General features: G+C 44.5%; 1 protein-coding gene across 2 annotated transcripts in view; it reads right to left on the bottom strand.

Annotated features, from left to right (window-relative positions):
• TCF20 (transcription factor 20) overlaps positions 1–19,894 on the bottom strand; it is a 102,215-nt gene that overhangs the window by 15,341 nt on the left and 66,980 nt on the right. For both annotated transcript variants that reach the window (XM_045780146.2, XM_045780148.2), the window contains exon 3: positions 57–150. In XM_045780146.2, the coding sequence (XP_045636102.2) occupies positions 57–150 (94 nt within the window). The remainder of the gene's footprint in view (positions 1–56; positions 151–19,894) is intronic.

Genomic DNA, 19,894 nt, shown 5'->3' with positions numbered 1-19,894 from the left:
AGGAAGGCAAGCCCCAGCCTTCGGGTGCTCTGGACGAGGGCCACGGTCCACCTTACCTGCGTCAATGGCACACGGGTAGTGGTATCGGAAGGAGCAGCCTTTGTTGTAACAGCCCAAGGTGGCACCTGCCTCCTGGCAGTGGGAACATTTCTGAAAAGAAAGAAGTCCAGCATGTCAGCATCCCAGATTCACCCCTCTCCTCCAGGCCTGCCCTAAGCCCCATCTGTCATACCTCAGCTCGTCTCTGTGGCTACAGGTCAGGGGGGGGAGGTTGGGCGGGTCAGTTGCTAACCGCCACTCACGGACCGCACCGTGGAAAGGATCCAGCAGTGACGTGTTAAGCCAGCCTCGTAAATGTCCACAAATAGATCAAACAGAACAAGGCGGTGGGGTGGGGTAGGGCACCCCGACTTGTCCCTGGTGCTCCTGTGTCCACCCGCCCACACATATGCTTTCCCGTCCTTTCCTCATTCCTCCTGCATCTTAAAATGCCAGATCTTGCCTGTTTATTTCTGCTGTGGAAGTCTGGGGTAGGAGGAGAGGGTAAGATAGTAGAGTTATATATAAATCTTTTAGAATTAAAAGTGGAATTTGGTTTCTAGTTCTTGTATTTGTAAGGTTTTATTTTTATTCTACTTATCCCAAATGCCCAATACAAGTATATTTCTCTTTTCAAAAAAGATGGGCTCCTGTGTGCAAATGGTATTTTTATACACAAATCCTATTTTAAATGCACTAGGAAACCTGCCACAGATTTCTGGCGAAGGGAGACATTATTCTGTAACTGAGATGTTCCTCCTTATGCGGACAGGTTTTCTTAAAGTGGGGCACGTCTCTATCACCCCGGCGACCACTCAATCCGTCGGCATATGAAATATGACCTAGCAACAATAGTCATCATTTGTAAAATTCCACCAAACTGGCCCTACTGAGGAAGGATGCAGATTCTTCTGGTGGCCAAGGCACACCCCGATGAGGCTACCTGAATGATACAGACACTTGTTCCTGATTCCCGGAAAAATAACATGAAAGTGCACCCCCAGCAGTTATGCTTGTGGAGAATGCCGCCCTCGTGAGGCCAGCCAGGTGACAAAGTGACTAAAGGGTACCCTTCTCCGCCTTTTCTCATGCAAAGGCAGACCCCAGGTGGCCGGCTCTCAGGAGTCAGTGTGGTCACAGATCTGCAGCAGCCAGGAACGCCAGTGGAGGTGCAGCTCACCTGGATGGTGCCGCGGGACAGAAGGACGCCCCAACACACAGCAGCGGGCACCGGATGACAGGGAGCCGGCTCGTTTCCCTGACGCTGACGCTGAACCACACTAGTGCCAGCCATAGCACCTCCTCGGGGCCTCGCCGTGCAAGGGGTGCTGCCGTTTGCCACAGACAGAAACCCACTCATTCAGTCCTGTAACCTTCCCACTCCACAGATGAGGTGCCTGGGGCTCCAGAGGAAAAGTGCTTGCTCCAAAGACAATGGGGCAGGAATAGGGCTATAAGCCATGTCCTTCAAGAGCTCTGCCTTCCTCTCAGAAGACCGACATCCTTCTGGGTGCCGATGATCAGTAAACGTTTACCACGTGTCCTCACACCTTGCCAAGAAACAGAAGATTACGTGGCCTGGAGTAAACCAAGGACCACTGGCAGCATTCTGAGTAGCCCTAGACTGTACCTACCTTTGTCAATGCCACAGAGCACATTCGAGACCAAGGTCTCGCTGTTAACTGGCGGGAATGACTGTGGCTGACGTGTCAGTAGCCCACCCGCAGCAGTTCCTGCTGGGGGCCCTTCTTACTAAAGGACCTGGGTCATCTCTCCACGGGGCTTGTGCTCCAGGCCCTCCCCGCCCCAGTAGTGGCCATTTATGAGTGGGTGTAGCAAGCATTCCTGGTAGGGAAAGTCCACAGGTTATGGAACTCCTGGGAAAGTTTCACCCTTCTTAAAAAGGGACGAGAGGCAGGAACAGGCTGTCTGCTCGCTCAGGCAGTTAGGGCGGGATGGTGAGAGCTGTTGCAATCCTCTTATCACCATGAGGGGACAGCTCTGAACACTAAGCCCAAGCTGTTGATGACAGCACAGTGACAGGACAGAAGGAACCCGGACCCTCTGTGACACTGCTGAGGACTATATTAACCAGGTCCAGGACCATCCCATCTCCAAGCTGTTAAGGGAGAGGATACTTCAAAAACAAACAAACAAAAAAACCACTTTTTAATTTTGGAACTTATAGTCATATTTGGTCTAGGAAGATACCTAATATTTGAGGCACTGCTGTATAAGGTCAAGTGTGTAGGCTCTGGAACCTAAGTGACCCCCTGGTGAATGCTCCCACTGCTGTCTGTGTTCTTGGCCAATTCCTAACCTTTCCTCCCTTAACCTGCAAACATGAACCTAACGAACAGTACTATCTACCTCACAGAGATGTTTTGAGGGTTAAACGTGTGAATCCAGGCTTAAGACAGTGTCTGCATCAAAAGTGCTTTTGGTAAATGTGACACAGACCACCTATGAAAAGCAACCTGCGGGGCAGGCCTTGTCATCACCTAAGTTCACAGACTGGAAAAAGAAACAACCAAGCTCAGATCTGAACAAGGTCCATTTCCTTCCCGCCTCAACACATGTCTCTTTTCCCTGCGGGGCTTCTCGATACTCCCTGCCCTGAACCAGCCCACAGGCCAAGGGTCCCATCTTTTGCATAAAGACAGCAAATTCACCCCTCACCAAGAAATTACATCAATAAAATGATGCTTGCTTCTTTCAGTGAAAAAGCACAATTAATTTACTACATTGCATCCAGAGGAGAAAGACCCTGTGTGGTGTACTCGGGTCTTAGAGAAACGACATTAAAGAATTTAGTTCAGTGGTTGTCACAGTGTTAATCCTTGGACCAGCAACATCAGCATAACCTTGGAACTTGTTAGAAATGGAAATTCTGGGATTCTGGGAAGATGGGGGAGTAGGCAGCACCAGGAATCGGTCTCCCTCCTGGACAACAACTGCACTGGCAGGATCTGTCAGATACAACTATTCTGGAACTCTGGAATCTGTTGTAGGCGTGCAACTTCCAGGGGAAGACTTGGGTGGTAAACAGCAGCTAATTTTGGTCAATTTCAGCCCCTAGGAGCACAGCAGCAGCTATCCGTCTCCCACTCCCCGCCAAGTGGTAGGCAGCTGTGCACGCGATCCCGGAGCAGCTTGCACACAGCTTGTGGGAGCCAGGGTGGGCAAAGAGAACCTGTCCTCCAGGGGGTAAGATCTCAGTTCTAATTGCCAATTATTGCTTCTGATCACAGAGGTACCAACACAGGTGGGCAGCCACTATTGTTGTACCTCCCCTCACTGCTCCAAGACACTCCCCCTCAAACTGAAATGACTTCCAGGAGATTTAAAAGGCTGGCACCCTCTCCCCATCATTTTTTGCTTTTTTCCCTTTTGAGAGCTAAACATTAAAGAGTATATGGATACAATTAGAAAGTGACCCATGTGTTCATGGGGAAAGGCTCAGAAAAGACCTGAGAAGACTTTAAGTTGACACCTCAGGCTGATCCTAGGCATAGAGATAGCATACAAGAGTAAAAAAAACAAAAACAAAACAAAAAAACCCCCCACAACAACACCAAACCCAAAACGATTAACAACATCCCAAAAAGCAATGCTTGGGGAAGGGGGAGAATCTGATTTTCAGAGTTATCACATTTACGTATGTATGTATGTATGTATGTATGTATTCATTCATTCATTTGAGAGAGACAGAGAGAGAGAGCCCACACGAGCAGGGGGAGGGAGAGAATCTCAAACAGACTTCACACTGACTCTGACATGGGACTTGATCTCAGGACCCTGAGATCATGACCTGAGCCAAAATCAAGAGTCAGACACTTAACTGACTGAGCCACCCAGGCACCCCTAGAGTTATCACATTATTAAGTTCAAATTTCCAGTGTTTAACAAAGACTTACAAGGCATATGCAGAGACAGGAAAGTATGGCCTATTCAAAGGAAATGAATAAATCAACAGAAACCTTCTCTGAAACAAAGACCTAAGGGCAGGTACACTAGATAAAAACGTTATAAGAACGGCTTTAAAAATGCCCAAAGAATTAAAGAGAGATGGAGATAGTCAAGAACACAATGTGTAAACAAATAAAAATACCAGTAAAGAAGTAAAGAAAACCTAAAAAGATACCAAAAGAAATTCTTAAAGCTGGTAAGTATAATAACTGAAATTTAAAAATTCATTAAAGGGATTCAAAGACAGACTGGATCAGGCTGGAGAAAGAATCAATAAACCTGAAGATGGGACAATGGAAATTATTGAGTCTGAGGAACAGGAGAGGGGGAAAAAAAAAGACCAAAGAAAAGTAAACAGACCTTAGTGAAAACATTAAGTAGGCCAACATATGCACTGGCGGAGTCCCAGAAAGAGAAGAGAGAGGGAGGGGCAGAGACAATTTTGGAATGGCTGAAAACTTCCTAAATTTGATGAAAGACAAGAATATAAACATCCAAGAAGCTCAATGAACTCCAAGAAAGATAAACTCAGAGATTTCCAGTGAGACACATTATACCCAAACTTACAAAAGCCAAAGAGAGAATGTTGGGAGAAGTGAATCGTCACAAGCAATCTTCTCTATAAGGTTATTTGCAGGTTTCTTATCAGAAACTTTGGGACAGCGAACCGTGGGCTGATGTATTCAAAGGGCTAAAAGAAAAAAAACTATCAACCAAGACTCCTATACCTGACAAAGCTGTCCTTCAAGAATGAAGGAGAAACTAAGACATTGCCAAATAAACAAAAGCTGCGGGAGTTCATGACCACCAGCCTTCCTCTGCAAGATATGCTCAAGGGAGTCTGCAGGTGAAGCTGTACAGAGAAATAAAAATCTTAATAAAGGTAAACACATGGGCAATTAGAAAAGCAAGTGTTACTGAAGCCATGGCTCACAAATGCATTTTTTGTTTTCTACATGATTTAAGAGACTAATACAGTTAAATTAAAAAAAGTTATTAGTGTAAAAGCTAGTATTACTGTAACTTTGGTTTGTGACTGCAAATCTTGTTTTTTACATAATTTAAGAGAACACTACATTTAAAATGTTATTAGTTTATGTTTTGGGGTACACAACGTATGAAGATGTAATTTTGTGACCTCAACACCTGAAAGGATTGAAGCTGCAAAGAAGCAGAGTTTTTGTATGTCACTGAAATTAAGCTGGTATAAATTGAAATTAAAGTGTTATAATGTTAAGATGTTACATATGATCCTTATGGTGACTATAAAGAAAATTGCTACTAAATATATAGAAAAAGAAATGAGAAAGGAATTTAAACTTTTCACTATAAAAAATTAACTGAACCAGAGAAAGACAGTAATGCAGGAAATGAGAGACAGAAAACTAAAAGACATCTGGAAACAAAATAGTGAAATGACAGAAGGTGTCCATTATCAGAATTACTTTTAAATGTAAATGGATTAAACTCTCCAATCAAAAAACAGAGACTGGCAGAATGGATACGAACTTATGATTCAGCTACGTTATATACAAGAGATTTACATTAGACACAAATGGACAAAGTGAAAGGACAGAAGAGATATTCCATGCAAATAGTAACCAGAAGAGAGAAGTGACTATCCTAATATTAGACAAAATAGACTTTATGGATTAAAAAAAAAACAGAAGGAAGGAAATAGCGGACTTTACACTATAAAGGAACTCCTCTAACAGACATACACAGAACATAGCACCCAACAACAGAGTACACATTCTTCCAAGTGTACATGGGACATCTTCCAGGATAGACCACGTTAGGCCACAAATTAAGTCTCAATAGATTTATTTATTTATTTAAAAAAAATTTTAAGGCTTTATTTTTTACCTTTTTTTTTTTTTTTAAAGATTTTACTTATTTATTTGACGGAGAGAGACAGCCAGCGAGAGAGGGAACACAAGCAGGGGCAGAGGGAGAGGGAGAAGCAGGCTCCCCACAGAGCAAGGAGCCTGATACAGGGCTCAATCCCAGGACCCCAGGACCATGACCTGAGCCAAAGACAGATGCCCCAAGTCTCAATAGATTTAAAAAGATATCATACAGGGGCGCCTGGGTGGCACAGCGGTTAAGTGTCTGCCTTCGGCTCAGGGCGTGATCCCGGCGTTATGGGATTGAGCCCCACATCAGGCTCCTCTGCTATGAGCCTGCTTCTTCCTCTCCCACTCCCCCTGCTTGTGTTCCCTTTCTCGCTGGCTGTCTCTATCTCTGTCGAATAAATAAATAAAATCTTAAAAAAAAAAAAAAGATATCATACAAAGTATCTTCTTTGACTACAATGAGATAAAGTTAGAAATGAGCAACCAAAGGAAATTGGAAAATTCACAAAACTGGGAAAATAAACTACATACTTAAAAAAAAAAAAGATTTATTTATTTGAGAGACCGTATGAGCAATTGTGGGGGAGGGACAGAGGGAGAGAGAGAACCCCAAGGAGACTCCCCACTGAGCAATTGACTGAGCCACCCAGGTGCACCTAAACAAAATACTTTATTTATTTGTTTTAGAGAGACAGAAAGAGAGAGAGACTCTGAGAGTGCTCATGTGTGTACATGTGCACACAGGGGGAGAGGGGGAGAGAGAGAGATTCAAGCAGACTCTGCTCTGAGCACGGAGCCTGACACGAGGCTCAATCTCACGACCCTGAGATCATGACCTGAGCTGAAACCAAGAGGTGGATGCTTAACCAACCGCACCACGCAGGTGCCCCTAAACAACATACTTTGAAACAAAAAATGGATCAAAGAAGAAATCACAAGGGAAATAAAAAAATATTTATAGATGAATGAAAAGAAAACCACAACATACCAAAACTTTTGGGATGCAATAAAAGTTGTGCTGAGGGGGAAATTTATAGCTATAAACACATACATTAAAAATAAGAAGGATCTCAAAGCAACGACTTAACTTTACAACTTAAGGAACTACAGAAAGAAGAACAAACTGAACTCAAAGCTAGCAGAAGAAAGGAAATAAAAAGGATTCGAATGGAGATAAGTGATACCGAGAATAGGCAAACAGTAGAGAAAAATCAGTGAACCCAAAAGTTGGTTCTTTGCAAAGTTCAACAAAATCAACAAATCTTTAGCTGGAAGGAAATTAGAAAAAAAAGAAAGAAGACTCAAATTACTAGAATCAGAAATAAAAAATGGGACATTACCACTGATTCTACAGAAATAAAAAGGATTGGGGTGCCTAGGTGGCTCAGTTGGTTTGTCTGCTTTGGGCTCAGGTCATGATCCTAGTGTCCTGGGATTGAGCCCTGCCTCGGGCTCCCTGCTCATGGGAGAGTCTGCTTCTCCATCTCCCTTTGCCCCTCCCCCCTGGTCGTGCCGCCCTCACTCTCTTTCTCCCTCTCTCTAAAATAAATTTTAAAAAATGTTCTTTAAAGATTTTATTTACTTGAGAGAGAGAGCTAGAGAGAGAGAGCACAAGCAGGGGGAGGAGCAGAGGGAGAAGGAGAAGCAGACCCCCTGCTGGCAGGGAGCCCAACGTGGGGCTCCATTCCAGAACTCTGTGATCAGGACCTAAGCCAAAGGCAGATGCCCAACCGACTGAGCCACCCAGGTGCCTCTCAAATAAATAAAATCTTTTTAAAAATAAAAGGGATTATAAGAGAGTACTTTGAGCAACTGTACCTCAACAAATTGAATAATCTAGATGACATGGACCAATGTGCAGAAACACAGACCCTACCAATATTAAATCATGAAGAAATAAAACATCTGAATACACCTATAACTACTAAGGAAATTGAATCAGTAGTAAAAAATCTCCCCCCGAAAGAAAAGCCCAGGACCTGATGGCTTCACTGGTGAATTCTACCAAACATCTGGACTATTTGAACACTGACTGAACTACTTGAACTAATACCAATCCTTGTAAAACTTCCCCCCAAATTAGAGAAGGGAACATTTTCAAAATTATTCCAAGGCCAGCATTACTTGATACCAAAGTCAGACAAAGACACTGCAAGAAGAAAAACAAAACAACTACAAATATTCTTTATGAATATTGATACAAGAATCCTCAACTTAATACCAGCCAACAGAATTCAGCAGCACATTAAAAGGATTACATGCCATGATCAAGTGGGATTTATTCCTGGAATGCAAGGATGGTTCAAGACAAGAAAAATGCTCAGTGTAATACATGACATCAACAATATGAAGGAAACAGCCACACGGTCATCTCAATTGAGGCAGAAAAAGGATCCAACAAAATTCAACACTCTTTTTATGATAAAAACATTAAACAAACTAGAAATAGAAGGAGAGTACCTCAACATAACAAAAGACATAGATGAAAAACCCACAGGGATTATCATACCTAATGGTAAAAGATGAAAGCACTTCCTCTAAGATAAGGAACAAGGTAAGGATGCTGGCTTTCACCACTTCTATTCAACATATTACAAGAAGTTCTAACCAGAACAATTAGGAAAGAAAAAAGAAATAAGTCCAAACTGGAAAGGAAGAAGTAAAATTATCTGTTTGTAGATGATACGATCTTACATGTAGAAAACCCTCAGGAGACCACCAAAACCTGTTAGAACTAATACATGAATTCAGCAAAGTGGCAAGATACAAAATCAGTACACAAAATATCAGGTCCACCTCTATACAGAAACAATGAACAATCTGAAAAGAAAATTACACACTTTTGATTTTTCAATAGCATCAAAAAGAATACAATATTTAGGAATTAACTAAGGAAGTGAAAGACTTGAACAATGAGGGGCGCCTGGGTGGCACAGCGGTTAAGCGTCTGCCTTCCGCTCAGGGCGTGATCCCGGCATTCTGGGATCGAGCCCCACATCGGGTTCCTCTGCTGGGAGCCTGCTTCTTCCCCTCCCACTCCCCCTGCTTGTGTTCCCTCTCTCGCTGGCTGTCTCTCTCTCTGTCAAATAAATAAATAAAATCTTTAAAAAAAAAAAAAAAGACTTGAACAATGAAAACTACAAAACCCTGCTAAAAGAAACTAAGACATGAATAAATGGAAACATGGAAACCCATCCCATTTTCATGGACTAGAGGACTTAATATTATTAAAGTACAAATACTACGCAAACTGATCTACATATTCAATGCAGTCGCTGTCACAACCCCGATAACATTTTCCCCCCAGAAATAGAAACACCTATACTGATATTCATTTGGAATCTTAAGGACCGCAAAGAGTCAAAATAATCTTGGAAAAGAAGAAAACTGATGAGTCATATTTCCCGATTTCAAAACTTACCACAAAGCTACAGTAATCGACAGTGTGGTCCTGGCATAAAAACAGGGATATAGACCAAAAGAATAGAACAGAGCGCCCAGAAGTAAACTCTTGCATATATAGTCAAATGATTTTTGACAAGGGTGCCAAGACCATTCTTCAATGGGGGAAAGGACAGTCTCTTCAACGAATGTTGCCAGGAAAACTAGATATCCACATGCAAAAGACTGCAGCTGAATCCTTCCTAACGCGATATACAAAAATTAACTTAAAATGGATCGAGAACCTAAATATAAGACCAAAACAATAGAACTCTTAGAAGAAAACACAGGCTTCATGACACTGGGTTTGGCAGTGATTTTTGGGTTATGACACTCAAGGCCCACATAACAAAAGAAGAAAGAGACAAACTGGACTTCATGAAAATTAAAATATTTTATGCACCAAAGGACACCATCGACAGAGTAATAAGGTGATTTACGAATGGGAGAAAATATCTGCAAATCTTATACAGACTAAGTAAATAAATAAAACTCAGCAACAACAAAACAACCTGTTTCAGGCCCTAAATAGACATTTCTCAAGAAGACATACAAATGGCCAATGAGCACATGCAGGGACGCTCCACATCACTCATCATTAGGGAAATGCAAATCAAAAGTACAGTGAGATACCACCTCAGACCCAACAGAATAGCTACTACAACTCCCCCCCCCAAAACAACAAGTATGGTAAGGATGGGAGAAATTGGAATCCTTGGGCACTGTTGGTGTGAATGTAAAATACGCAGCCACTGAGGAAAACAGGATGGCAGTTCCTCAAAACATTATATACTCCCAGACGTGAAAGCAGGGTCTCATTTGCACACCTGTGTTCACAGCAGCGTTCGTCACAAAAGCTAAAATGTGGAAGCAACTCAAGTGTCAGATGAACAGACAAGCAAAATGTGGTACATACGTACGACGGAGTATCATTCAACCTTAAAAAGGAAGGAAATTCTGCCAGCTGCTACAAGAGAGGACCTGTGCGGAGGCTATTACGCTACGTGAATGAAGCCAATCCGAAAAAGACGAATACTGGATGAGGCCACTGACATGCGATACTTTGAACAGTTAAAATCAGAGACACAGAAAGCTGACAGCAGCTGCCCTGATCTGGGGTGGGGAGGAGAAAATGCGGACTGTCTCATGGGCACACAGTTTCAGTTTTGCAAGATGAAAAGAGTTCTGGAGAAGGATGGTGGCTGAAGGTTGCACAACGATGTGAATGTATATACTATTACGGAGCTTGGCACTTAAAAAAACGGTTAAGGTGGTAAATTTCATGTTAAGTACATTTTACCACAGTTGAAAAAAAGAAAGAAAGAAAGAAAGAAATGCAAATTCTCAAGGCCCAGCTCAGTCTGTGCTGCAGCCAGTGTCCAGGCACTTCTGACGCAGGACACTCTGAGAACCACTGCTTCAATCTCAACTCCCCAACTTCTCAGGTGAGGAAAACAAAGACCAGGAGAGACACAACTTACTGAGCAAGGATTTCAGGTGTCCTGGGAGTGATTTACTGCCTTCTTCCCTAGACTTCTGTCCCCTACTGACCAATGTAGATTACAGGGCATGACAGGCAGAACTGTCCCGCCAAATGTCAAAGATGTCCAACCTCATCCCCAGGACCTGCCACTTGACGTGGTAAAGGGACTCTGCAGATGTGACTAAGTCAAGGGCCCTGGGATGGAGAGTGCATGCTGGATTTTGCAGGTGGCTCCCGTCTAGTCACACGGGCCCTCCCGGAGGTAGGCAGAGTTGAGGGCTTTAGGGAGATGTGGTGACGGGAGCAGGGTCAGAGAGCTGAAACACTGCTGGTTTTGAAGATGGAAGAAGGGGCCACAAGCCACAAATGTGGATGGCCTTTAGAAGCTGGAAGAGACAAGAAAACAAACTCCTCCTTGGAGCCTCCAGTAAGGAACTCAGCCCTGCTGACACCTCAGCCTGAGCCTAGTGAGACCTGTGACAGACCCGAGACCGACGGGAACTGTAAGGTGACAACAGCTTTGTGCTCTGAGCCACCGCGTTTGTAGTAGTGTGTTACAGCAGCGATAGGAGACCAGTAAGGGGGGATTTTCAGCGAAAATCTCACATTTTCCTTTCACATTCTTCAATGTACCCAATTTCTCCCTCGTGGAAACACCCACAATTTCACTCACTTTTTATTAGGCAAGTTCTGGCATCATCAGGGACACTGGAACTAGAAGGGACACTGGGTCTGTCATCAGTGTCCTTGTTTTCTCGTTCAAGAAACAGACAGAAGCAACGTGGCCCGCTGGAGATCACGGAACTAAGAAGTACCAGCACTTCGATGCACCCCAAGCTTGACCTTCGTACTGTACCACGTGGGCTGCTAGTCCCGCCTCATTCACTCAACTATCCAGCATTTGAAAAGTACTTCCTACGTGCCAGGCGCCAAAGATAGAATATAAACACTTATCTCTATAGTGTCTTCTGTTTCTATTCTCCCCTTCTAACCCCCAAATCAGTACCCAGGCTAATACCACTTCCAACTGGATTTTTGTTCACTTTTTATCTGAAGAAATCACACTATCATTCTCCTGTAACGCAGATAATATAATAAAGTCACTGCAGAGCTAAACGTCCTTCGTTTTTGACTACACTGCTGTTAGCGGAGGCTAAGTTAAGTCCACGTAATACTGCTCCCCACACAAATGAGACTCAGTGGGGCTTCCATCATGGTTTCCAAATCAAGGTATGTTTTTCAAACAAGAGCCCAATCTTCTAAATAAATTTTCATGTATTACTGAAGGGAATACAGGTTATTTTTAAGAAATCTGACATTTGGGGTGCCTGGGTGGCTCAGTCAGTTAAGTGTCTGCCTTTGGCTCAGGTCATGATCCCAGGATCCTGGAATGGAGCCCCGCATGGAGCTCCCTGCTCAGCGGGGAGCCTGCTTCTCCCTCTGCCTGCCGTTCCCCCATTTGAGCTCTGACAAATAAATATAATCTTTAAAAAGAGAAAAAAGAAATCTGACATTTCTGATACTGTAATCTTGGGAAATCGATTATAAAATGTATTCTTAGTTTTGGGACATGGTTAAACAACAGAAAGTGGCCAAACACCCACCCTGATCCTTTCACCAGCTCTTGTCACTGTCCCAGAGGCAGGGCTCGCTGACCAGAGGCGGCAAACTGCAAGAGCTAACTCCCCTAAGAGCAGTTTAGTCCACACCTGGTGGAAGCTCCGAGGGAGAGCTCTGCATGCCTCTTCATTCACAGAGCGGCTCTTTCCTGTGAGATGTAACAGCGACCTGAATAATCGCTGTTTAACGAGCGTCTCGAAGCAGCCTCAGAGCCGAAGCATGTGGGTCAGAGTATTATTAGTGTTGATGATCGGTTCTGTTCGAGGCTTGACGATCACACGCGCTGCCTCTACCACCATGCCTGAGAGGGCTTTTATCACGCACCGCACACACCTTTGCTTGTGTTCATGTTACTTACTTATTCCTGTTTGTCCACCTCCCCTAAACTGTGAGATTCACTCTTGTGTCCCCACCGCAGGAACTGTAAACGTGGGCAGACGGAGTGAATGCAACGTCTGACAAATGCGAGCGCTTGAGAAGACTAACGAGGCTACTCTTCAACAGGAATCATACAGCTGATGCTGGCAGAGCTTCGAGAATGTGGAACAAGGTACGCGCTCATTTTTGGCCACCAGCAAGGGCTTTTTTCCCCCCTTTTAATTATGCCTCCTGTATCTAGGACAGAAGCTTGTGCCACCAGAGCAATTACTCTAGCTACGCGGCACTGACACGGCTGACATACGAGGAGCTACCCTTTAAGGCCCTCGAAGCATCTTTCTTTGATGCAACTCTGCATCCTCTCAATTTTCTCTCAAGAGCACTTCAAGGTGTCGGCCAAAGCAATCCCTACAAAACCCTATATGTTTTGGGTCCTTGCTTCTTCAGAGCTAGATAATCTCTTTATGTTCCCTCACCAGAGCTCACGAGACCAGCCAGAGCATCTTGCTGCTGCTCGCCATTCTCAGATTCCAGCGACGGGCTTGGCAACAGCCTCTGGAACCCACACCACAGCCCAGAGCACCGAGGTTTCAAAGCCAACCCTGGAGGGCCAGAAAGATGCCTAGTTCTCCTCTGGCACTACGGGAGGTGCAGTGACTGGGTTTGAAAGATGCATTTGTGTCCCATAGCTTTTCTAGCAAACTCCTTAATTTCAGAACTGAATCCATTAAATACACCTCTTAATAAATTAGGATACCAGTGTAAAAGCCAGTCAGTCATGTTAGCAGCACTCACTGGCTAGAGGCTGTGTGTACCTGAAAACAAAGTTTCAGGTCAGAACTGGCTTTTCAGAACAAATGTGGATGGCCTAATTTCAGTATTATCCAGGTCTGGAGCAGCGCAAGGGCCAGTGAAAAAAGAACCTGTGGGTGTCAGCTCTTATATGAAAGCCAAAAAAGTCAGCACAGCAAGTTTATCATCTGTAAAATGGGGACAACAATATTTACTTTGCCTTCCTCATAAAGTTGTTGTATGAAGTAATCGCAATGTCTTATAGAGTTATGTAATTATTAGTTTTGTAATTATTATGTAATTATAAAAATATGTAAAACATATCTTCATCTATAATGCATCTTATTTTTGGCAGTTACTGATGTCAAAATTAGACCCAACACAAACCAAGTCGAGTTTATTAAGACAAACTAAGTTAAACAATAATTTTTTGAAACTTCTCCCCTTAGAATCGTGCCTGCAACAAGCAGACCGCAGGTGGGCCTGAACACCCATGACACGGTCCAACTGCAACTTCCGAGGGTGTGCGCTCAGCTCTTGGCTATAAATAATGGAAATTATTCTGTGTTTTGTGAAGCACTTTTGCATCGGAAGGTACTAAATAAACAAGGAGGAATAAAACTACACACCATCAAGTAGTAATTAAACAGTTGTAGGAGGTCAAAGCATTGAAAACGACACCAAAAAACGCATACTGAGCACAACCAGGACAAGGACGAGTGCTCTGTGGGCCAGTCGGCTGCATCGGCAGCTCCTTCCCCAGCGGCCTGTTATGTGGACAGCAGGCTCAGGCCGCCTGCACCAGCGTCACCTGCCACGTGCTCCTAGCCACGGTTCTCCAGCCTATCCCCATTCACTCACATTAGAATGATCTAGAATAATTTCTCTTGCTGCTTCAAGATCCCCTGCTGCCACAAGGGGCTGAGGCCCAGCAGGTGGTACCGCCCCTCCCACCAACTCTAGAGCCTAACAGCTCACCTCTGTCCCCCTGGGACAGTCATCTGCTTCCCACCAAAACCAGGAGAAAACACACACACACACACACACACACACACACACACACACACACACACTCTCTCTCTCTCTCTCTCTCTTCCTTAATCTGATCATTATCTCTCAGATATAAAAAGAATCTAGAATTAGAAGTATCCATTTAGACCCCCACTTCCATCCCATAAAATCCCCAATCAAAAGTGGTTCTGCTGCTGACCCTGACATTCTTAGTTTCTTTGGGAAAGCTTTTCAAACCACACTATAAACCTGTACTAAGTGTCTCTGTGGCCGAGTCAGGGTTGAGGGGTGGCCCTGGAGGTGGAGCAAAACGCAGGACAGCAGGATCAAGGTCAAAGTCAACACGCAGCTGTTCCGGCAGTTTCCTAGTTACATCCCTGATCCACGAGGAGAGTGTGTTCCCTGAATACCCTTCCTTCTGCCTTTGTACCCGCAGATGGATTTACAGTAAAGTTATGATGCTTTGAATCAGGCCAGAGGGCTTGCGATTAAAGGACTCTTTTCTCTTCATTAACAATGTCCTTCCCTGTCTTTCTGCACTTCATCTGCCAAGCGGACGAGGCCAGGATGTAGCTACAACCTTGAGCACACGAAGAATATATTTAGAGTAGACACACCTTTATACAATGGATTTGTTCATTTTATCATTCAGCAAACAAATAATGTAAAATTAGGTCTCATATGCAACTGGGCAAGGGTGTCTTTTCTCTAGAAGACTCTATCACATATACCTTTTTTGTTGTTGCTCTTTTAGAAATCCAGATTTTCACACGTCAGTGTGTTGAAAACAAGGTACATGTGTTTCTCTCCATCAGATGTAAAGGTTACTATGGGCTAACAAGTGAAAGTCAGGCTGGTGCTTCTTTACAGAATCACAAAATGCAAGTTACTAGACTATATATGAAGAAAGGATTTTGACTTCCTGATGAGCGGTTCTTGGGACTTTTAATTTGCCTCATTAGTATGTCGATTCTGAGTCTACTGCACAAAACCGCCAAGTACAGAAACTGGAAACAAGGGTCGGAGGAAAATGAGTAAGAACTGGATCTGCCTGGTCTCTATGGGCTGTTTTCCCTGCTCCTTACCTTCCGTCAAACATAACCATACTGGTGTCTCTGAAGGTTGGAAGAGACCCTGCAGTCAAGGGGCCTCTGATCCTCAGTGGACTTTGCTTGGTATTTCAGTTCTTAAATGGTATCAACTTCAGTAATGTAAAGATCGTTCCTTCTTATTACTCATTCAACACATTTTTACTGCATGCCTATGGGCAAGGCAAAGAGGCCCCAAACTGAGGATTCAAAGTCCAGGTAGTGTCTGCCCTCAGGGAACTTCCAGAACAGTCTGTGATGTGTTATGATGCAAACAGGACTCCAGAGCTTAGAGGTAGTACGCCAACCTCTCTCGGGTCAGGAAAGCATTCTTGAGGGAGTACTGCTTGAGCAGCTGTGAAGGAGTACGAGCCACCTGGGCAAAGGGGGCAGGGGAGTCTTCCAGAGCAGAGGGAACAAACCGCCTTGTAGGAACGAGCACTCAGGGTGCAGAGGGCGCATGTGGCAAAGCACAATTCTGAAAGAGCAGGAAGGGGGGGCCAACATCACTGCCAGCTGAGGGACGTCATGGAAGTCTGTGTAGGAGGGTGTGGAAATGCTAAAAGAGGATGCACTTAGAGACACTTCAGAGAAAAAAACAGGTAGGGCGTGGGGATGAGCTACAGAATGGGGTCTGTGAGATGTGTCTCGGAGAGGCCTGGTGTGTGGTGGCACAAGTGGTGCCCTCACTGGGCGGGGAAAGTGGAAGGGGGGCCCTTCGGGCATCAGTGCACAGCAGGATTCTGAAGAGCAGAGGATGCACAGAGCCCCAGCTCTAAAAGTACTCACTCTCTGGAACATTCCATTTACAGAATAGAGTGTTCTGGACCTAGAGCAAAATCTCAAGTAGAATGACCTGGAATGGATTTAATGTCAAAAGATATTTCTGGGGTAACTGAAGGTAAAGCTAGAAACCCTTTCTTTTTCTTTTTTTTTTTTTTTAAGATTTTATTTATTTGACAGAGATAGAGACAGCCAGCGAGAGAGGGAACACAAGCAGGGGGAGTGGGAGAGGAAGAAGCAGGCTCATAGCGGAGGAGCCTGATATGGGGCTCGATCCCATAATGCCGGGATCACGCCCTGAGCCGAAGGCAGACTCTTAACCGCTGTGCCACCCAGGCGCCCCTAGAAACCCTTTCTGGAACCCATAGTCTACACTGTTCTGAATTAAACTGATTATTCTCTACTGCCTCAGAGTGATGATTCCATTATTAGGAATATTCTTGGACAATACTAGGTAAAGACTAGGCTTTATCAAAGTGACCCCAAGTTAACACTTGCTTTTAACAATCAATCTCTCTGGGGCGCCTGGGTGGCTCAGTGGGTTAAGCGTCTGCCTTCACTCAGGTCACAATCCCAGGGGACTGGGGTCAAGCCCCACACTGGGCTCCCTGCTCAGCGGGGAGCCTGCTTCTCCCTCTGCCTCTCCACTCCCCCTGCTTGTGCTCTCTCCGACAAAAAAATAAATAAAATCTTCATGAGTGACATGAGAAAAAGAGAGAGACAGCCGGGGTGGAGAAAAGATACTCGGAGGTCTTCACTTGGAGGTGGAGGTGGCACTGCGGTGGGGGTTGCACCGGATGGGAGACCGACCTCTGGCTCAGCCTCTCACGGGCCAGATGAGCTTGGCCCACATAATTCATTTAAGTCTCGACTTTCCCAACAGTAAATCGGGGATAAAACCCCCCTGGGAAAAGCGGAAGGAGGTGGAGAATCTTTTCTTTTTTAAAGATTTTATTTATTTATTTGACAGAGAGACAGCCAGCGAGAGAGGGAACACAAGCAGAGGAAGTGGGAGAGGGAGAAGCAGGCTCCCAGCAGAGCAGGGAGCCCGATGCGGGGCTCGATTCCAGACCCTGGGATCACGCCCTGAGCTGAAGGCAGACGCTTAATGACTGAGCCACGCAGGCACCCCAAGGGTGGAGAATCTTTTAAGAAAGCTGACTTGGGGGGGGACCCTAAACCAAACAAAACCCTGAATGTGTTTGACAGTGAAGGAAAAGAGTATTTTTGAAATGACATGTAGGGTACTCCTAAGACACCCTGTATAAAAACAAAGGAAAAAAGTCCCAGCAGTGGTCCCACATGGAGTGGATGCCCCCTAACAACCAGAGTCTTCTGGGCTTATTTGCAAGGCTGTGGGAAGCTGGAGGTGGGCAGCACCACAGACCCCCACGAAGAGCTGGCTTTTAAAACAATCTACCACTAGCGATTAAACTTCCAACGCAGCTATGTTGCTACTTATGTGCACTTGTTTTGAACATTTATCTTTTCATTGGAACATTTTTAACAGGGCAGGCACAGGATTACCCCCTCTTTAGTCCCCCCCCCTCAACTATATGTCTTAATATAAACACTTTACTGATGATAATGGTCTCTAAGCACGTACTGACACTAGTACGGGGACTAGTGATTATTTCTACCAGGGAGCCCACAAAGCCGAGGCAGTTTCTAAAGATCACACGTGGAATGAACTTCAACTATGGATGTGGCGGGTGCAGACACTGGCCACCTGCCGTGGGTTTTGAATGTTCTATAATTCCCTAATTCTCCCGGGTTTACAGCCTTCAGGTTCAGCAATAATAAATACATGCGGGCAAAACAAAGCAATTTCTCTAATAAAATGCATCCACTTGCCACAATTTAAGTTAAAACCAATCTTCATCCCCTCCTCTTTCTAGAATGTTAAAGTGTTACGGAAGAAGGCTTAGTTTTTCTCTTACACAAAGTGTATAGTAATATATATTCTTCATAATTCCACTTAACAAAAGATCCACACAGGTTTTGCTAAGGATGTTTCTTTGGGCTAACCAAAGTGGGTTTCCCCCACTTTGCAAACTTAACCCTATACCCAGTTTGCATTTTATCTTACCTACAAGTACATAATACTCCATTAAAATAATTCTAATCAGAGGGTTTCTTTTATAGCCAGAGAAGAAAGCTGTGATTTTGATAAAACATTATCTATTTTGTTGAGGTGAATTTTTACACAAATCTTCTGGGAAAAAAAAAAAAAAGAGATTTGTGCCCTTTAAGAAGTTAGAAAGGAGGGGCTTAGGTCCAGGAGGTTTTTTGAAGCAGTAATTAGCACGTTGGCTCTGAACAGCAGCTGAGAATCTGAGAAAAGGCTGCACCCAGCAGAAGCAAGAGCCCCGGCAGCCCAGCGAGAAGAAAGAGAACAGCCTTTTCTTGAAGTATAGAGATAAATGCTATGGACAGAGTGGGAAACACTGAAATTAAAGTTGCACAAGACTACGTACTAGCTTAATTTTATTTTCCCCTTTGCCCAAACATTGGATTGGATTATAAGGAGAAATGATTACCTTTTGTGTTTAGAAAGGCATCTTTTTAAAGAAACTGCCTGCCAGAAAAGCGACTCACTGTATAATCTTCCTCTCTCCATGGCTCATCCCAGGAGTTGGGGTCTATGCTTCCAGAAAGCCAGTTATGGGGAGCTGCTCGTCCACAAGATCCTCACGTTGAACTATTGGCGATTTCAGGGGCAGAGATGATAAATGTGCCCCCTTTAGCGGGATCTCACATCTGCGAAGCCTAAATAAGTGAGAACTTCGATCTCTGCAGAAGCTCCAGACTCCTGGCTCTGGAGGCCTTCTTCCCTATTCTTACCGCCTCTCTTCGCACTTGGCTTCTTTTATCCTTTCCTACCTTTTACCCTACCTCCAGTCCTCACCGGCATCTTCTCAACTGAACAACTACGTAGTTATAAGTCACGGTCCTTATCTGCAAAGCCACCCTACTCCTGAAGTGGCAAGTTCTTCGAGGGCAGGGCCAGCCCGAAAAGGGACAGGGGAGGCACTTTTCTACAGGGCAGAGCTCCAGCAAAAAGGAACCCGAAAAAACCAGGATGTCCTGGCATATTTAAACAACCGCCAATACAACTCTCCACAGGGCTGCGGGTCCCCACACCCTAAAGCCAACCGCCAGATCCCAACAACCCTCTCTGGGGGCTTTATGGGGCCACTTCATAAGGTGATCATGTGAGACACCTCACTTCAGGTCTGAACCCTCACACCTTTCTTCCCAGAAACCTTACACTAGAAGGAAAAAGCTGGTCCAAACCTAGTGTGGAAACTGCTACCAAAATTAATCCACTAGCTCTCGACCTGGCTTTAGTGGACTAGCTAAAAATGTGCAGTTTTCAGAGTCGATTTTAGTCAGGCACCTGAAGCATGTTAATTACAGCCACGACCCAGAAA

This window comes from Ursus americanus, chromosome 17 (genome assembly GCF_024610735.1).
Source record: "Ursus americanus isolate L20-20 chromosome 17, mUrsAme1.1.p, whole genome shotgun sequence".
Classification (NCBI taxonomy): Eukaryota; Metazoa; Chordata; class Mammalia; order Carnivora; family Ursidae; genus Ursus; species Ursus americanus.
This window is presented reverse-complemented; position numbering and strand designations above follow the sequence as displayed.